The sequence below is a fragment of the Scomber scombrus genome, unplaced genomic scaffold (genome assembly GCF_963691925.1).
Source record: "Scomber scombrus unplaced genomic scaffold, fScoSco1.1 SCAFFOLD_322, whole genome shotgun sequence".
Taxonomy (NCBI): domain Eukaryota; kingdom Metazoa; phylum Chordata; class Actinopteri; order Scombriformes; family Scombridae; genus Scomber; species Scomber scombrus.
This window is the reverse complement of record NW_026910633.1, coordinates 6,535-23,427: the sequence shown is the minus strand read 5'-3', so window position 1 is coordinate 23,427 and position 16,893 is coordinate 6,535. Positions and strand designations below refer to the sequence as shown.

General features: G+C 40.4%; 1 protein-coding gene across 1 annotated transcript; it reads left to right on the top strand.

Annotated features, from left to right (window-relative positions):
- Positions 1-1,203: 1,203 nt before the first annotated feature.
- LOC133977151 (nuclear factor 1 A-type-like) lies at positions 1,204-16,292 on the top strand (the record flags this gene model as incomplete). Its single annotated transcript, XM_062415283.1, is given in 2 exon segments — positions 1,204-3,480; positions 15,763-16,292. Coding segments are annotated over 2 exon segments (557 nt in total), but the record flags the coding sequence as incomplete, so codon positions are not given.
- Between the last annotated feature and the right edge of the window lie 601 nt (positions 16,293-16,893).

The following is a 16,893-nucleotide window of genomic DNA, read 5'->3' as shown; positions in this document are numbered from 1 at the left end:
TGTTACTATATTTAATGCACACACCTCAGTAAAGATTAAAAGTGTGCATGTGGAACTCTGTAGATGTTTAATTGTCTTGACTAGTAATTTAATCTGCTGTAATATTCATTTCAGAGTGTCTGTGGTGATATTTTACATCTTCTATGTGTTTAATATTCTTATAATATCTCTTTAAAGCATCTTCAGTGTGTCTGTGAGGCTTCCTGCTGATTATATTTGTATATCAGTGACTTTATGACTGCAGAGTTTGAGTGATTCTGGTTCTTATAGTGTTGATTTATTATCATCATTTTCCTGTTTGTCTGATCTTTAATGATCCTATAGAGACACACAGGGGTTATAGCAGCTTCTATAGTTTCTCTACAGACTAATATTCCTCTTATATCCTCCATAAATGTCTTTTATTGAGTCTTTGAGGGTTTCAAATGTGACTTTATGGTCTTAAAATCCCTCCGACGTCCAAATTTAGCTGCAACTTTAGACTTAATTTCAATGTTTCTGCAGCAGTACTGTTTTAAATATCCTCTAAAAGCTCAAATAATCCACACATGCATTATTATATATGAGCTATATTGTTGTTTTAATGTGAAGTGCGTCCTCCTGTAGTTAGTTTTTCTGTCCATTGAGCAGCAGCTGCAGTGTGTGTGGTGTAATGTAGGGGGCGCTGTTCCCTTCCTCACATCATGAGCTTTAACACCTGCAGAGACAAGAAGAGTCACTGAGATCAAACTCACGTGCATAAAAATATAAATACAGAAAAAAATCAACTTTTTTATCTATTTCAGAGGAAAATATTTATACTTTTTATAAATCAATCAGCTGCTTTTATTCACCAAAACCTCCAAAAACTGCACCGAACACAACATTATAATATATTATAAATACTGCAAAACACAGTCGTGCATCTTCTGATACTATCATAAGAATTTAATGTTTATATTTTTTAGATTTAGAAGGATGTAAACATGAGAAATGAGTGCTGCTTTTCCTCCAGTTTGCAGATTTTAAAGCTCATGTTCAAGTTCAAAAGTAAAAAAACACATAAATTAAATGTGTTTCTTTAAAGATCAGGAGAGAAAAGCACCTAAATAAAACCTGAATCATTATAAATTATAGTAAATGTTTAAATAAAGATTTAAAAGATATTAAAATATATGCACACGTGTTCAAATCAGCAGTAGAAACCATGCAAAGTGATTTTTTTAAACAGAAGTAAACAATCAAACCTGCTGTTTATTAAATGCATCAATAAATCATGACGTCACATAAAATCATAAAACATCACGTCATAAAATAATACAGAGACAGATCAGAGGTCAGCAGCTAATCGGTGAAATCTCCCTTCATCGTAGCTGTTTTATTTTTATTTTTATTTATTTTAATTTAATTTTTTATAGTGTTGAAGGTTTAAAAGAGTAATTACAGTGTTTCAGTGTGTTTGAGTGGATCCTGTCAGATCTCCTATAGATCACATGGATCTCCTCCTCGGACTCCTGTCAGCTTCTTATTGACTCTACTGTGTGTGTGTGTGTGTGTGTGTGTGTGTGTGTGTGTGTGTGTGTGAGTGTGTGTGTGTGTGTGTGTGTGTGTGTGTGTGTATGCGCGCGTGCAGGAAACAGAGACATTTACCACTTTCTGCTGCTTTAAAGTGGCTTGTAGCTCCGGATTAGAGAGACACACACGCTCACACACACATGCACGCACATGCACACACATGCACACGCACGCACACACACACACCGGGACAGGAGAGAGAAGGGCAGTGAGGCTGCTGGGAGAGGGAGCTGCAGAGCTGCGGAGGGATCATGGATTTGATTTAACGCAGAAAAGACGATCCAAACTTGTGCAGAGACGCAGAGTTGACTCTCTCTCTTCTTCCTCTGCACGATTTAATCCACTTCTTCCTCCTTTTTAACGCGTGAACTATATATAATAATCCCCCCCCCCACAATGTTGCCTCGTGCTCGTGCTCGTGCTGCTGCCCTCAGGACCGATTTTTAAAGTTTTTATTTAAAAGAAAAAAAAAGACGAAACATTTCAGCAGCGAATCAAAGCTGTGGAGAAATTTCACAGTTTTTTCTAATCTTATAATCTATAATCAATACAAAGAAAAGCCACAGTGCGATCAGTGTCATCTCTATAGGCTACTCTCGCTACACACACACACACGCACGCGCACAGCAGCAGGAGGCATCACCGGATTCTACTTGTGAAACTGCACGCGAGGATCGATGCGTTTTTCTTTTTTTCTTTTTTTTCTTTCTCTTTTTTTCTGATCGATAAGCTGAGTGTGTGATCAGTATCGGCTCTGCATGGTCAGTGCACCGAGAGCCTTCACACACACCGACCCACCAACCCACCGACCCACCGACCGACCGACGGACACAGTCCCGGGGAGAGAGTGCAGGTCCCGGTGCAGGTTTCCCCCCCGGTCCCGGTCCCGGTCCCGGTGCAGCAGCAGCGGCAGCAGCGAGCAGACAAGCTCCTCTCTGCGTCCGGGACAACACACCGACTCTCTCTCTCTCTCTCTCTCGCTCTCTCTCTCGCTCTCTCTCTCTCTCTCTCGCGCTCTCTCTCTTTACCGTCTCCTCCTCCTGCTGGAGATAAATTAACGGAAAGCAGCTGTCGGTTGTTTTAGAGGCGAGGCGGCCGTCTGGCAGCTCAGGGATCCCGTTTTTTGCCTTTTTTTTCTTCCTTTCTTCCTCGTCAGATCTCTCTCTCTCTCTCTCTCTCTCTCTCTCCCTCTCTCTCTCTCTCTCTTTTTCCTCTTCCACACACACACACACACACACCACACCGGGACTCCGCGGACTCTGCTGCTCTGCTGCTTGCACCCCGCCCTCCGTCCCGAGCAACCGAGGAGCCGCACAGACTCACGCCGGCCACAGCGCACCGCAGGACGGATAGACATGCTGCCGAGGTCCGCCGGTCCTCCCGGTTCTCTGTCGGTTTGAAATGCAGTTTTTGGGAATTTTGGAGGTTTGCACCGTCCACCAGCACCGGCAGCTCGCGCCTCAGCTCACACCGACACCGACACCACACCGGGCTGCCCTGTGATCCTGTTTTTTTTTCTAATTATTTTTTTTTCTATTTTTTTATTTCTCTAACGGGACTTTTTTCCTCTTGTTGCTGGAGATGTTCTTGGTGTCTGGGCTGAAAGTTGTGTTGTGTCCCCGGCGGAGGGCCTCTAACAGGTCCGGACAGTACATGTAACCCGAGGCGGGGGTCAAAGTTCAGAGCTGGTTGGAAATGTGAAAGCGAAGGGGGCAAAAGGAGGGCTCTATTTCCCCTTCTCTCACTCTCTCTCTCTTTCCTTTTTTTTCTGTTCTTTCCCTTTTTTTCACATACACACACACGCGCGTGCACACACACAAACTGGAGTTACAGTAACACACACACACGCGCGCACACACACACACACACCTTCCAGATCTAAGATTAGATCCGACAGATATGTATTCCCCGCTATGTCTAACACAGGTGAGTCTGCTTTTAAAACTTTTTATTTTATTATTTTAATATATCTATAATTGTGTGAACGTTGTTTTTTCTGCAGCGGAGCTTGAACTCGGCTCCTCTGCTGTGTGTTTACTGTCCTCTCTGGACTGTATGGACAGTATGTGTACAGTCTACAGTCTACAGTCTGCAGGCTGCAGCTTCTCTCCTCTCACACTTCGCTGTCTTCCTGTCCGCTGCAGCACATGGCGGACGGCTCCTCCAAAAAAAAAAAAAAAAAAAAAAAGTTCCCCTTATTTCCCCCCTTCTCTCTCCAAACATTTAATTTAAGCTTCAGCATTCATTTTGTCACTTTTCTCCTCTTGGTAACTTTTCCCTGCGTGTTTGAGTTGTGTTTTCGTGGAGCTTTTGGAGCCGCTGCGCGTGCTTGTTTCTGTGCCGGGTGCCGCTCGCTCTGTCCCGGCTGCTGCGCCGCGAGACGCCCGGCGCAGGCTCGCTTTAACCGGGGCAGCTCTGGAGCAAAGCACCGGCTCCCTGTGTTAGCAGAGAGAGAGTCGGATTCTTCTTCTCTTTTCTTGTCACTCCCTCCTTTTAAAGTTTTATTGCCGTAATTTGCGCAAAATGTTTATGCGTAAACTTGCACTGCGCCGTAATTTAGACGCGTAAACTTTTGGTTATTTCTGTTTCTCTTTCCCACCACAAACTTTCCAACTGTGGTCACACTCCACACACTCCTCTCTCTCCCTGCCGACATGCTTTTTTTCCTTTTTTTTCTTCTTCCTTTCAGTGTGGCTCATAGCGAGAGAGAGAGTGAGAGTGAGAGTGAGTGGCGTGCATGTGCGGGGCAAACACGAGCACGAGCACGAGAGAGAGAGAGAGAGGTGAAAAGCTTGCGGTGCTTTTTAGTGACACATGTTGAAGGAGAAGCTTCGTGTTAGTGTGAAAAGAAAGAAGTGATTTGGTGCAGCAGCCTGAGGGAGGATGAGTGTAAACCAGGGGCAGGGTGAAGGGATCCAGTGTGTGTGTGTGTGTGTGTGTGTGTGTGTGTGTGTGTGTGTGTGTGTGTGTGTGTGTGTGTGTGTGTGTGTGTGTGCTGAGCTCTGCAGGTTGTTTCCCATTCTGCAAAAATCAAAGTGAATTTGATCATGAATTGGTTCCTTCCTGCTGCTGTTCAGGCCACACACACACACACACACACACACACACACACACACACACACACAATGTTTGGTGTCAGAGGTGAGCTGAAGTGTCACAGCAGCCACTAAAAACCCCAAATTAATGTTATTTAATCTCCGTAAAACAACAAACTGACCAATAAATGATTTATGATTTATTTCCACTATTTAAAAAAAAAAACAACCTTAATTTGAATAAAACCCAATTTGCATATTTATTTTGACCTAATTTTGCTCTTTAAAAATAAATCCCCTTTTTACTGCAGGGTTGCGTTCAGGGTCAAAGGTTAAAAATAGGAATTTTAAAAAGCTTTTCTTTTATATTTTGGGTGTGACCTCATGCAGATTTTGGCTTCTTCTTCTTCTTCTTCTTCTTCTCCTTCCTTCCTCTTGCTGGAATTATCGTGTTAATCCTCTGAAATTAACCAGAGCCAAATTTAACTCACACACACACACACACACACACACACACACACACACACACACACACACACACATATATATATATATTGTTAAACATGTTTTTTAATTCCTGCGTCACTCGTCAGTACGTTCATGCATCAGATTTATTTAAATGAAATGTGTTTTTATTGTTAGAATAACCTCAGAGTGAATTTATCCTCTATTAATAAAAACAGAGGAATGTAATAATTTATAATTAGTCCAGAAACAACATTTAATCTGATTTATTGGCCGTTTTTAATTGTGGGGCGATTTTTTTTATTATAAATGATTTATTGTTATTGGCTGCAAATAATAAAGAGAATAAAAGGGGAAGCAGTGTGAGTGTGAGACGAGGCTCTTCAGTCATCTGCTGCTTTTGTTGAATCCTCCAAAAAAAAAAGGCAGATTTTTGTTGCATCGTGCAGCTTTGAGGTTGTTTTCAGACACACATGAAGACGATGTGAACGTCTAGAAGCTGCAGGAACCAACACGAGACGAGCTGTAACGTATAATCTGATTATCAAGCCAGTAAAACCAATAATCAGCAGCCGGAGTCGTCGCTCGCTTGTCGGTTTTACACAAATCCTGCAAAGAAAAAAAGAGAAAAAGAAAAAAAAAAAGGTTGAAAGGAAAGAAGAAGAAAAAAAGGAGATTTTAACAGATGAGTTTGATGCTTTTAGTCTTAAATTCTTCACTGTTACTCTTCTTTATTTAGGTTATAAATCTGTAATCAGTCTTTATTAATTCCTGATATTTTTAATGTTTTCCCACCATTGAATCAGTGTGTGTGTGTGTGTGTGTGTGTGTGTGTGTGTGTGTGTGTGTGTGTGTGTGTAATGAGCTGCTTTACACATTTTTAAACCCCTTTTTTTTTTTACCTTCCCTGCGTTAAAACACTCTTATTTTTTATCAAGCATGCAAAAACCCACATTTTTAAACATGCATATTAATTTCTAGTGAATATTAAAGAAGCTGCTGATTTCACTTTGTTGTTAAAATATCAGTTTTATGAATTTAAATGATTTTTTTTAGGGTTAAATTTAAAATTACAGATTTTTAGGAGACAGTCCGGCTGCAGTTTGCTCCTCTGCCAGCAGGGGGCGCCTTCACATGAAACCCCTTTGTTCATTTTTATCGTACTTTAAGTGAATATATTTAATAACGCACTCTTTAATAGAGACATAGAGGTTGATTTTAAGGATTTAAGGAGAAACTTCACGAGACTAATTCTGCAGAAATTACGTGATTTAAAATGTTTTATCGCTGCGATGAAACGACGTTCTGTGCTGCAAGTTTCCTTAACTTCTTCTTCTTCTTCTTTTATTTTAGTCTTGTTTCTTTTTTGGTTTTTTTAATATCGATTTCAAAGACCTTTTCCATCACATCGTGCCTCACAGGAGAGAAGAGTAGGAGTGTTATACGCTGCAGAAAATAGACGAGAAACAAAAATAAGACGGCGGAAGAAAGCGTCCCAAAAAAATCTAAAAAGAGAGAAAGAGAGATTTATAGCTATGAATGAAACCTAAACTTTATAAAAAGCCTCCCATGTTCCACGCTTTACGCTTTAATCCGCTCACTTCTGCACATTTTCATCTGTTATATATTTAAAATCTGTCTTTTTTTAAAAATGAGCATAAATCACAGCAGGAGTCAAAGAACATAAACTCTGACTGGCGAAGGTGTGACTCAGGTATAGATTCACATAATGCATTAAAAAAATCATCTTTAATAATCAATGCTTTTGTGTTATAATCTAATATATAATAAATCCTTTAATATTCACTCATTCATCATCTTCTATGTGCAGCTGCATCCTCAATTTTTACATATTTGACGTGTTTAAAGGCTGCAAACTGTCAGATATCAGTGATGATGATATGCAAACTTTAGATATATATATATATATGCATGCATGTGTGTGTGTGTGTGTGTAAGTCTGGTTGCCGTGGCGTTGCCGTGGCATCGGTCGGGGCCTTTTTATGTGCAGCTTTATCCTCCAATTTTAGATATTTGACGTGTTTCAGAAGCTGCAAACTCTCAGATATCAGTGATGATGATATGCAAACTTTAGATATATATGTGTGTGTGTGTGTGTGTGTGTGTGTGTGTGTGTGTGTGTTTGCATGAGTCTGGTTGCCGTGGCGTTGCCGTGGCGTCCTCCCGCATCGCCAACCGTTACCGGCGAAGCCTCGGTCGGGGCCTCGCCGCCGGAGCGACACGCCGATAATTCCCTCAGTGTGTCGGTGTGAGTGTCAATAGACGAGGAGGAGGAGGAGGAGGAGGAGGAGGATTACCATTATTGCCCCCCCCCACCCCCCCCCCTACTCTTAAATGACTGTTATTCATGGGGTTGTTGTTACAGGCCTGTTATTTGGAGCCCATTACATCTGTCACCAAGGTGCAGAGGGGGGAACGTGTAAGCCTCCTCCGACCGGCCCGCAGGTTTTAGAGAGAGAGAAGAAGAAAGAAAGAAAGAAAGAAAGAGAGAGAAAGAAAGAAAGACCCCCCCCCCCTCTTCCTCCTCCCCAAAATAAAATAAAGAGATGAAGAAAAGCCCCCAGGGAGCCGCGTCACTACGTTTTAACCAGTCGGCTTCTTTAAGTTAAATCAGATTCTTTACAAACCAAGCAGACGAATAAATGTAGAAATAAAAAAGCTGCAACTGAGACGAGATGATTTCCAGTTGTTTTAATAAAAAAGAGACGCGAGCACAAGTCATTCCTCCTCCTCCTCCTCTTCTCCTCCTTTTCTCCACTCCTCCTCCTCTGACGCTGACTCTGAAACATTGCTCAGACAGGGAGGATTATCTCACAGCAACTGGCAGAATTTAGACCTGTTTTTTTGGGGGTAGAAGAAGAAGAGAAAAGAAAGAGAAGAAGAAGAAGCAGAAACAGGTGTTTTAAGCCAGATGTGAGAAGAAGAAATGACGTGTTGTTTTATAAAGAAGCTCAAATGGAAAAAAAACATCTCATATAATCCTAAAATACGCCTTCGTGTTGATATAATTATGAATTCACAACATAAAATAATCAATATTTACTGGTGTTAAAGGTCAGTTTCTTCTTCTAGTGCAGCAAACACTGATTATTGGAGCAGAAATGCAGATTTTTCTTTTATATTTTAAGTAAAATAAACTAAATAAATATGAATATTATCTGCAGAGCTTCATTAAAGGAGGCAAAGTGCAGAAAATCTACAATTCAAACCAATTATTGACTCATATATCTGATATTTCCCTCTAAAAAAACAAGCATTTAATGTCATATTTTATTAAAATAAGCTTGTATGATGATGTGATTTTGAGTTTTCCAACATAAACGATCGATATTTGCTGGTATTAAAGGTCATCGCTTTGTTCTGACCTGTTTTAAGATGCTCACACTGATTATTGCTGCAGAAATGCAGATTTTTCTCTCGATTTAAGAGTCATCAGCAGCTTCTCAAAGTCAAATATAACAATTATTAGATGCATATTATCTGCAGAGCTTCATTAAAGGAGAAAAACTGCAGAAAATCTACAATTTAAGATGATTGTTGAGCCCTAAAATGTTATATTTTCACACAATAATCCCAAAAAATGATGATTTATTTGACATTTTCTGCACAAATCAGCTTCTGTTGGCAGTTTTCTTGATTATAAAGAAGCTCAAGTGGGAAAAAAACCCTGTAAAATCTCATATTATCCTAAAATAAGCCTGCGTGCTGATGTTAATTTGAGTTTCCAACATAACTAATCAATATTTTCTTGTTTCTAGTGCAGCGATCTGCTTTAATATCTGACTCAACACTGATTATTGGAGCAGAAATGAGGATTTTTCTCTTATTTTTTAAGTCAAATATAACAATTATTAGATGCATATTATCTGCAGTGCTTCATTAAAGGAGGCAAAGTGCAGAAAATCTACAATTTAAGCCAATTATTGAGTCTTAAAATGTTATATTCTCCTTCAATAATCACCAATTATCTCACATTTTCTGCACAAATCAGCTTCTGTTTGTAGTTTTCTTGATTATAAAGAAGCTCAAGTGGAAAAAAACACCTGTAAAATCTCATATTATCCTAAAATAAGCCTGCATGTTGATATTAATTTGAGTTTCCAACATAAATAATCAATATTTTCACATGTTAAAGGTAATTCTCTTGTTCTAGTGCAGCGATCTGCTTTAATACACTGATTTTTCTCTTATTTTTTAAGTCAAATATAACAAATATTAGATGCATATTGTCTGCAGTGCTTCATTAAAGGAGGCAAAGTGCAGAAAATCTACAATTTAAGCCAATTATTGAGTCCTATAATGTTATATTCTGCTTCAATAATCCTCAATAATCTCACATTTCCTGCACAGATCGGCTCCTATCGGTAGTTTTCTTCTTCTAGTGAAGCTGCGTCTTTATTTCTGTTAATCCCTGCAGCAATGAGACTGATTATCTGACCTGAAAAGCTTCATTTCATGTTGCTTTCAGAGGCAGAAGCAGGTTGGAAATAAAGAAACAAACATCGGAGACACTTAAAGAATCTTAAAATGTCATAATTTCACGTTTCTGCTTTTTTTTTTTCTCGCCGCAGACGAAGAAACGAGATTTATTTAGTTTTCAAGACAGAAAACATTCCTGAGTGGAAGCTGAGAACAACAGGGATTATCTCACCCTGCTGGCACACACACACACACACACACACACACACACACACACACACACACACACACACACACACGAAAACCACGTTGTTTTTAAGGCTGAATATGAGACTGAAGTGACTTGTTAAGTGGGATTTTGTTTGCGGCGGACACACACACACACAGGGATAGACAGACGGACTGTGTGTGTGTGTGTGTGTGTGTGTGTGTGTGTGTGTGTGTGTGTGTGTGTGTGTGCGGAGGAAACAACGTGGGCCGGTGCAGGGACGGTGAGAGCGGGTCAGGAAGCTGAAACGCTGCACTGGGCTGTGAGGAATGTTGGTATGTGGCTCAAACGAACATCCAGAGCTGCAGATCCACTGTGGAATGTGTGTGTGTGTGTGTGTGCGTGCATGTGTGTGTGTGCATGTGTGTGTGTGTGCATGTGCAGAGTGCAGAGAGAGAGAGAGAGACGGAGGCTTGAACACATCATCCACATCCAGCCGCTCGTCGTCCTAATAATCGCCTGGAGGAAACAAACACATCTTCTTCTTCTTCTTCTTCTTCTTCTTCTTCTTCTTCTTCTTCTACACACATAATAAAACCCTCACATTATAAACTCTGCGGCTTGGTTCCCGGCGCTCTCGGCCGTCCTGCGCTCGGCGTTTTTTCGGCTGCAGGTTTTTTGCAGATCTGCTCGAGGCTCTTTTTTTTTTTTGGAGACAAACCCGTTCGCCTGGACCGACTCCAAGAAGAAACAATGTGCTGTATTCAGACCTCTTGACAAGGGAGGGTGAACAATGTTATATACAAGGAAAAAAAAAAAAAAAAAGCAAGCAATGCAGCTGGCGCTCCTCTAATGCACAGCCTTTAGATATAGTTTCCTGTGTGTGTGTGTGTGTGTGTGTGTGTGTGTGTGTGTGTGTGTGTGTGTGTGTGTGTGTGTGTGTGTGTGTGTGTGTGTGTGTGTGTGTGAAAACGTTTACTCCTCCTCAACTTCTGCTGCTGTAAGGAAAAAAAAAAAGAAGATTTAACCCCGAACGTCAACCTCAAACCCCCCGATAGATTCTTTAAGAGGTAAAAAGATCATCAGAGCGTTTTAAAAGGATAAATATCGACTCTTCTTTAAAGGCTCAAACTCACAAATCTGCTTTAAAAAAGAAGCAAAAATCTTCTTTATCGACTCAAATCTGCTGGTTTTTACTCTTTAAGACGAGAATATTCTATAAATTAGTTTAAATATCTTTATTATGATGTAAATTTGACATAATTTAAAGGTGGAAACAGACAATAAGTCTCTTAAAACCTCTTAATTCACTCTGAATATTAAAGGATAATATCAATTATTCTTCTTTTAAGTCTAAAACTCACAAATCTGCTTAAAAAAAGAAGCAAAAATCTTCTTTATCGAGTCATTTCTGCTGGTTTTTACTCTTAAAGACGAGAATATCCTATAAAATGATGTAAATTTGAGATAATTTAAGGTGGAAACAGACAATAAGTCTCTTAAAACAAGCGTTAAACCTCTTAATTCACTCTAAATATTAAAGGATAATATCAATTATTCTTCCTTTAAGGCTAAAACTCACAAATCTGCTTTAAAAAAGGAGCAAAATTGAGTCATTCCTGCAGGTTTTTTGTCCTTTTTGCAAGAAGAAAACAAGAATATTCTCTAAATTAGTTTCAATTTGTCCGAAAAGTCGAAGAAAATTATGTAAATTCAACATTATTCATGACTGAAAACACAAAATAAGTCTTTAAAAACAACGTGTAAAACCTTCAAATTCACTCTGAATATTTAACCTGGTTTCTAATAACTTGGTTTAGTGTGTGTGTGTGTGTGTGTGTGTGTGTGTGTGTGTGTGTGTGTGTGTGTGTGTGTGTGTGTGTGTGTGTGTGTGTGTGTGTGTGTGTGTGTGTGTGTGTGTGTGTGTGTGTGTGTGTGTGCAGCAGATAGAAAACAGCTGGAATAACTTCATATTTTATTGCATTTACAGGTTTTATCAGAGTTTAATCAGCATGTTTCTTCACTGAGTCTCATTCTCTTATTCTGGGGTCAATTTAAACTCAAAACTGAGGTATAGTTTCATTTAAATGAAGCTTATTGACCATAATATGCATAAATATGTATAAAAACATGTGGTAATAAGTTTGTTTTAACACAGAACTGATTGATAATTAATAAATGAGCGTTAAAGCCGGAAAGGAAATATGAGAACAGATAAATAAATAAATCATTTTTCCTTCTTTCTATAATCTATAAAGTGTGAAGAAGCTTTTCTGTTGTTTCTGCATCAGGAAGTTTTTTTAACTTTAAGCACTAAAAAAATTACAGAAAGACGAAGAAAAGAAGATTTTTATTTTTAATTTTTTTAATTTTTTGCAGTGTGTGTGTGTGTGTGTGTGTGTGTGTGTGTGTGTGTGTGTGTGTGTGTGTGTGTGTGTGTGTGTGTGTGTGTGTGTGTGTCATAATGTCGTATCCAGCGTGCCACCTCAGTCGGAGCATTTACACGTATCAAGATCTGTCTGTGTGTGTGTCTGTGTGTGTGTGTGTGTGTGTGTGTGTGAGCCTCTTTGATCTATGAATAGTCGAGTGGGTTTTTTTTTAATATGTGGCTCAGGAGGAGGAGGGCCTCAACCCCCCCCCCCCCCGCCTCTCTCTCTCCTCCTCCCTCCTCCTCTGATGGGACCCCCCCCCCCCCTTCTTCACCGACCCCCCCCCCTTCCCCTCGTTCCGCTCAGTAACTCTCGGAGGGTTTTTTTCTTCTTTTTTTTTTTGGTGTGAAATGAAAATAAGAAATGTTCCATGAAGATGTTTTCTGTCCGTCTGCGTCGTGACGTTTTCATTGTTTCTCTCTGATGTGAGCGTCGTGTTTTTCTTCCTCTCTGAGGTTTGGGTCGGGGGTTGAGTCTGTGTTTCTGTGTTCAGACTCACACTGAGATCTCTGATAACTCTGGTAGAAAAGAAAGGAGAGAAAAAGAGAAAGAAAGAAAGTCAGAAAAGTTGTGAGGCTTCATTTTGTGTCTTTCTCATTTCAGATTATCAGTAACAAACATTTAAATGATGTCATACATGAATCCTCACATCAGTACATTTAACGTCATATTTCCGTCATGTTTTCACTCTTTTAATGACGTCATCTCGTTGTGTTTCTTCCTCTCCGGCGACGGTTTGAGCTCTCACCAGATTTCTGATAACTTCAGTAGAAAAGAAAGGAGAGAAAAAGAGAAAGAAAGAAAGTGTTTTAAAGGTTGTCAGAAAAAGTTGTGATGCTTCATTTTAGATGATCTCACTAAAAACAAACCAGCAAACATTTAAATGACGATGACTGAGTGAATAAATGATGTCATACATGAATCCTCACATCAGTCATATTTCCGTCATGTTTTCACTCTTTTAATGACGTCATCTCGTTGTGTTTCTAAAGCAAACTAATATCACACAAGATCTAGAAAAGAAAGGAGAGAAAAGAAAAAGAAAGAAGTGTTTTTAAAGGCTTCAGAAAAGTTGTGATGCTTCATTTTGTGTCTTTTATGGTTTAGATGATCTCACTAAAAAAACAAGAATTAAACATTTAAATGATGTCATACATGAATCCTCACATCAATACATTTAACGTCATATTTCCGTCATGTTTTCACTCTTTTAATGACGTCATCTCGTCGTGTTTCTTCCTCTCCTGCGACGGTTTGAGCTCTCACCAGATCTCTGATAACTTCAGTAGAAAAGTTGTGACGCTTCATTTTGTGTCTTTTTCGGTTTAGATTATTTCACTAAAAAGGGGAAAAACCTATAAATAATGATTTGGTGGTTGCTCCTCTGGTCGGTGCGTCGGTGGTTTGGATGTTTGGTGATTCGGTGTTTGAATCTCTCAGAGTCGTGTTTCTGTCAGAGAGACGAAAAAGAGACGAGAATAAACTTCCAAAACTGAATTTTTCTCTCTGATTAAAGGTTCAGTTCGTTCATCAAGCTGCTGATTAAAACTCGTCTTTATTCTTTCTCTCTTCTGCTCTGCTCCTGTCTTCCTTTCTCTCTTCTGCTCTGCTCCGGTCTTCCTTTCTCTCTTCTGCTCTGCTCCTGTCTTCCTTTCTCTCTTCTGCTCTGCTCCTGTCTTCCTTTCTCTCTTCTGCTCTGCTCAGTTCTTCCTTCCTTTCCTTCTTACCATCCTTCTTTTCTTTCTTTCCTTTTTTCTTTGTTTCTTCTTTCCGTCTTTCTTCTTTGCTTCCTTCTTACCTTACATACTTTCCTTCTTTGTTTCCTTTTCTTCCCTCCTTCCTCACATTCCTTCTCACCTTTTTTCTTTCCCTTTCTTCCTTACTTACATACTTTCCTTCTTTATTTTCTTTCTATCTTTCTCACCCTTTCTTTACAGTTCTTCTGCAGTTCTTCCATCTTTGTTCCTTCTTTCTTTCCTTTTCTTCCTTCTCGCCTTCTCTCGTTTCCTTTTTGCAGCTCCAACTTTTATATTTCCGTCTTTGTTCTTTCCTTACTTTCTTTCTCACCCTATCTTTACATTTCTTCTTCTGCAGCTCCAACTCTTATGTTTCTTTCTTCTGTTCCTTATTTCCTTTTCTTCCTTCTTTCCTTCTCTCGTTTCCTTTTTGCAGCTCCAACTTTTATGTTTCCATCCTTGTTCTTTCCTTCTTTCTTTGCTTCCTTCCTTGTTTTCTGCTTCCTTTCTTCTGTTATTTTGTCTTTGCCTCTTTCCATACTTCCTTTACTTCTTCCTCTCCATCTGTTCTTCCTTCTTTCTTTCTTTGCTTCCTTCCTTGTTGTATTTTCTGCTTCCCTTCTTCTGTTTCCTTCTTATGTTCTGACTCTTTCTATACTTCCTTTACTTCTTCCTCTCCATCTGTTCTTCCTTTACTTCTCTTTCTCTCTCTCCTCTCTTTCCTTCTTTCTCTGAACTAAAAGCTTGAAAATCCTCCCAGAACTTTTCATCGACGTCTTTTCTTTTCACTCGTTTCCAGTTCATCTGTTCTGATATTTAAACGTTTCATTTACATTACGTGTTATTTTTGGCCGATGGAAACTTCACAGTGTTGATCTGATGTTAGTTTAAATGTTGAATCATCTCATCACGCCTGCAGATTGTTAAGAAAACAGACTTTTAATGACTCTAACAGACAGAGTTGAGCATCTTCATCTCTTCATCTTTCCGAGTCTTCTCTCTGAGTCGGTGTTGTGCATCTTTTCGGCCACTAGAGGGCAGAACATTACGAACAGGTCATACTGGTCTTTACGCTCTTTAATTATATTTATCGTCCTTCCGTAACGTTTAAAAGCAGCTGAACTGTTGATTCTCAGGTTCATTTATCAGTAAATCTTAACAATACTTGTGTTTAACCCTCCTGTTGTCCTGGAAGGAAGGAAGGAAGGAAGGAAGGAAGGAAGGAAGGAAGGAAGGAAGGAAGGAAGGAATTAGGAAGGAAGGAAAGAAAGAAGGAAGGAAGGAATGAGGAAGGAAAGGAGTAAGGAGGAAGGGAGGGAGGGAGGGAGGGAGGGAGGAAAAGAGGAAGGAAGTAAGGAGAGGAGGAAGGAAAGGAGGAAGGAAGTAAGGAAGGAGTAAGGAGGGAGGGAGGGAGGGAGGAAAAGAGGAAGGAAGTAAGGAGAGGAGGAAGGAAGAAAGGAAGGAAGTGAGGAAAGAAGTTTGGAAGGAGGAGGGAGCAAAGAAAGAGGGAAGGAGGGGAAGGACGAAGGAAAAATTAAAGAAAGAGGGAGGAAGGGAGGAAAGAAGGAAGGAAAGAAGGAACAGTCAAAAGAGATGGGGTCAATTTGACCCGGGAGTACGACAGAAGGGTTAAGAATCGGAGACTATTTATGCAACAATAGCTAGCAGCAGTCTGCAGATATCAGTGATGTTGCAGCTCGTGTATTTGTTTCATTATTCTCGCGTTTCTCTTTCACACAATGTCCTAAAAATGTGATGTTTCAATCCTGCATGTTTGTAGGAAAATAATGTTTGAATCGACTCCAAACCTGATGATAAATCTTTTAATAAAATTTTGTGTTGGTCGCCGTCCTCCTCACCGTTTCCCTCCTTTTTTTTATCTTCTCTCCCTCCAGGATGAATTCCATCCTTTCATCGAAGCCCTGTTGCCCCACGTCCGGGCCTTCGCCTACACATGGTTCAACCTGCAGGCCCGCAAGAGGAAGTACTTCAAGAAGCACGAGAAGCGCATGTCCAAGGAGGAGGAGCGCGCCGTGAAGGACGAGCTGCTCGGCGAGAAGCCCGAAGTCAAGCAGAAGTGGGCGTCGCGCCTCCTCGCCAAACTCCGCAAGGACATCCGGCCCGAGTTCAGGGAGGACTTTGTGCTGACGGTGACGGGGAAGAAGCCGCCGTGCTGCGTGCTGTCCAACCCCGACCAGAAGGGCAAGATGAGGAGGATCGACTGTCTGCGCCAGGCGGACAAAGTGTGGAGGCTGGACCTGGTCATGGTGATTTTATTCAAAGGGATTCCCCTCGAAAGTACTGACGGGGAGAGGCTGGTAAAGTCTCCTCAGTGTTCGAACCCCACCCTGTGTGTGCAGCCGCATCACATTGGAGTTTCAGTCAAGGAGCTGGATCTGTACCTGGCCTACTTCGTGCACGCGGGTAAGTCCCAGCTTCTCTTATGTGTGTCTCTATGTGTGTGAGTGTGTGTGTGTGATGCCGAGCAGCTGAAGTTGTCCATCTGTTGTTTGTGCCGATGACGCCGATCACCTGACACAAACTGAGAAGCTCTGAAGGTGAATGCTGACTGCAGACCTGCAAACACACACACACATGGTCTGCAGCAGCAAACACACAAACATTATGTCACTTTACTGTAAAAACATCAGAGTCTTGTTGGTGTTTTGGCTTCGCAGTGGTACGAACTGCTGCAGGTTCATGTGCATATGTGTATGTTTTATTTCTGTAAGCTTCTCTTCACTCTGTTATGTGTATTTATTGGTTTGATTCTGCACGATTGTCCCTTAAAAACAAGAAATATGTGTGGTTGAATGAGTGTTTGAAGCTTTGTTTGACTCGTGAATCTGATATTTTCATCTTTCCAAGTGTGCATCCTTTCAGCCACTAGGGGGCAGAACATTACGAACATGTCGTGCTACTCTTTTAAAGTGATTTATGCAATTTTTATTATAATTGTCGTCCTTCCATAATGTTTAAAAGCAGTTAAACTGTGTTGATTCTTGGGTTCATTTTTCATTGAATCC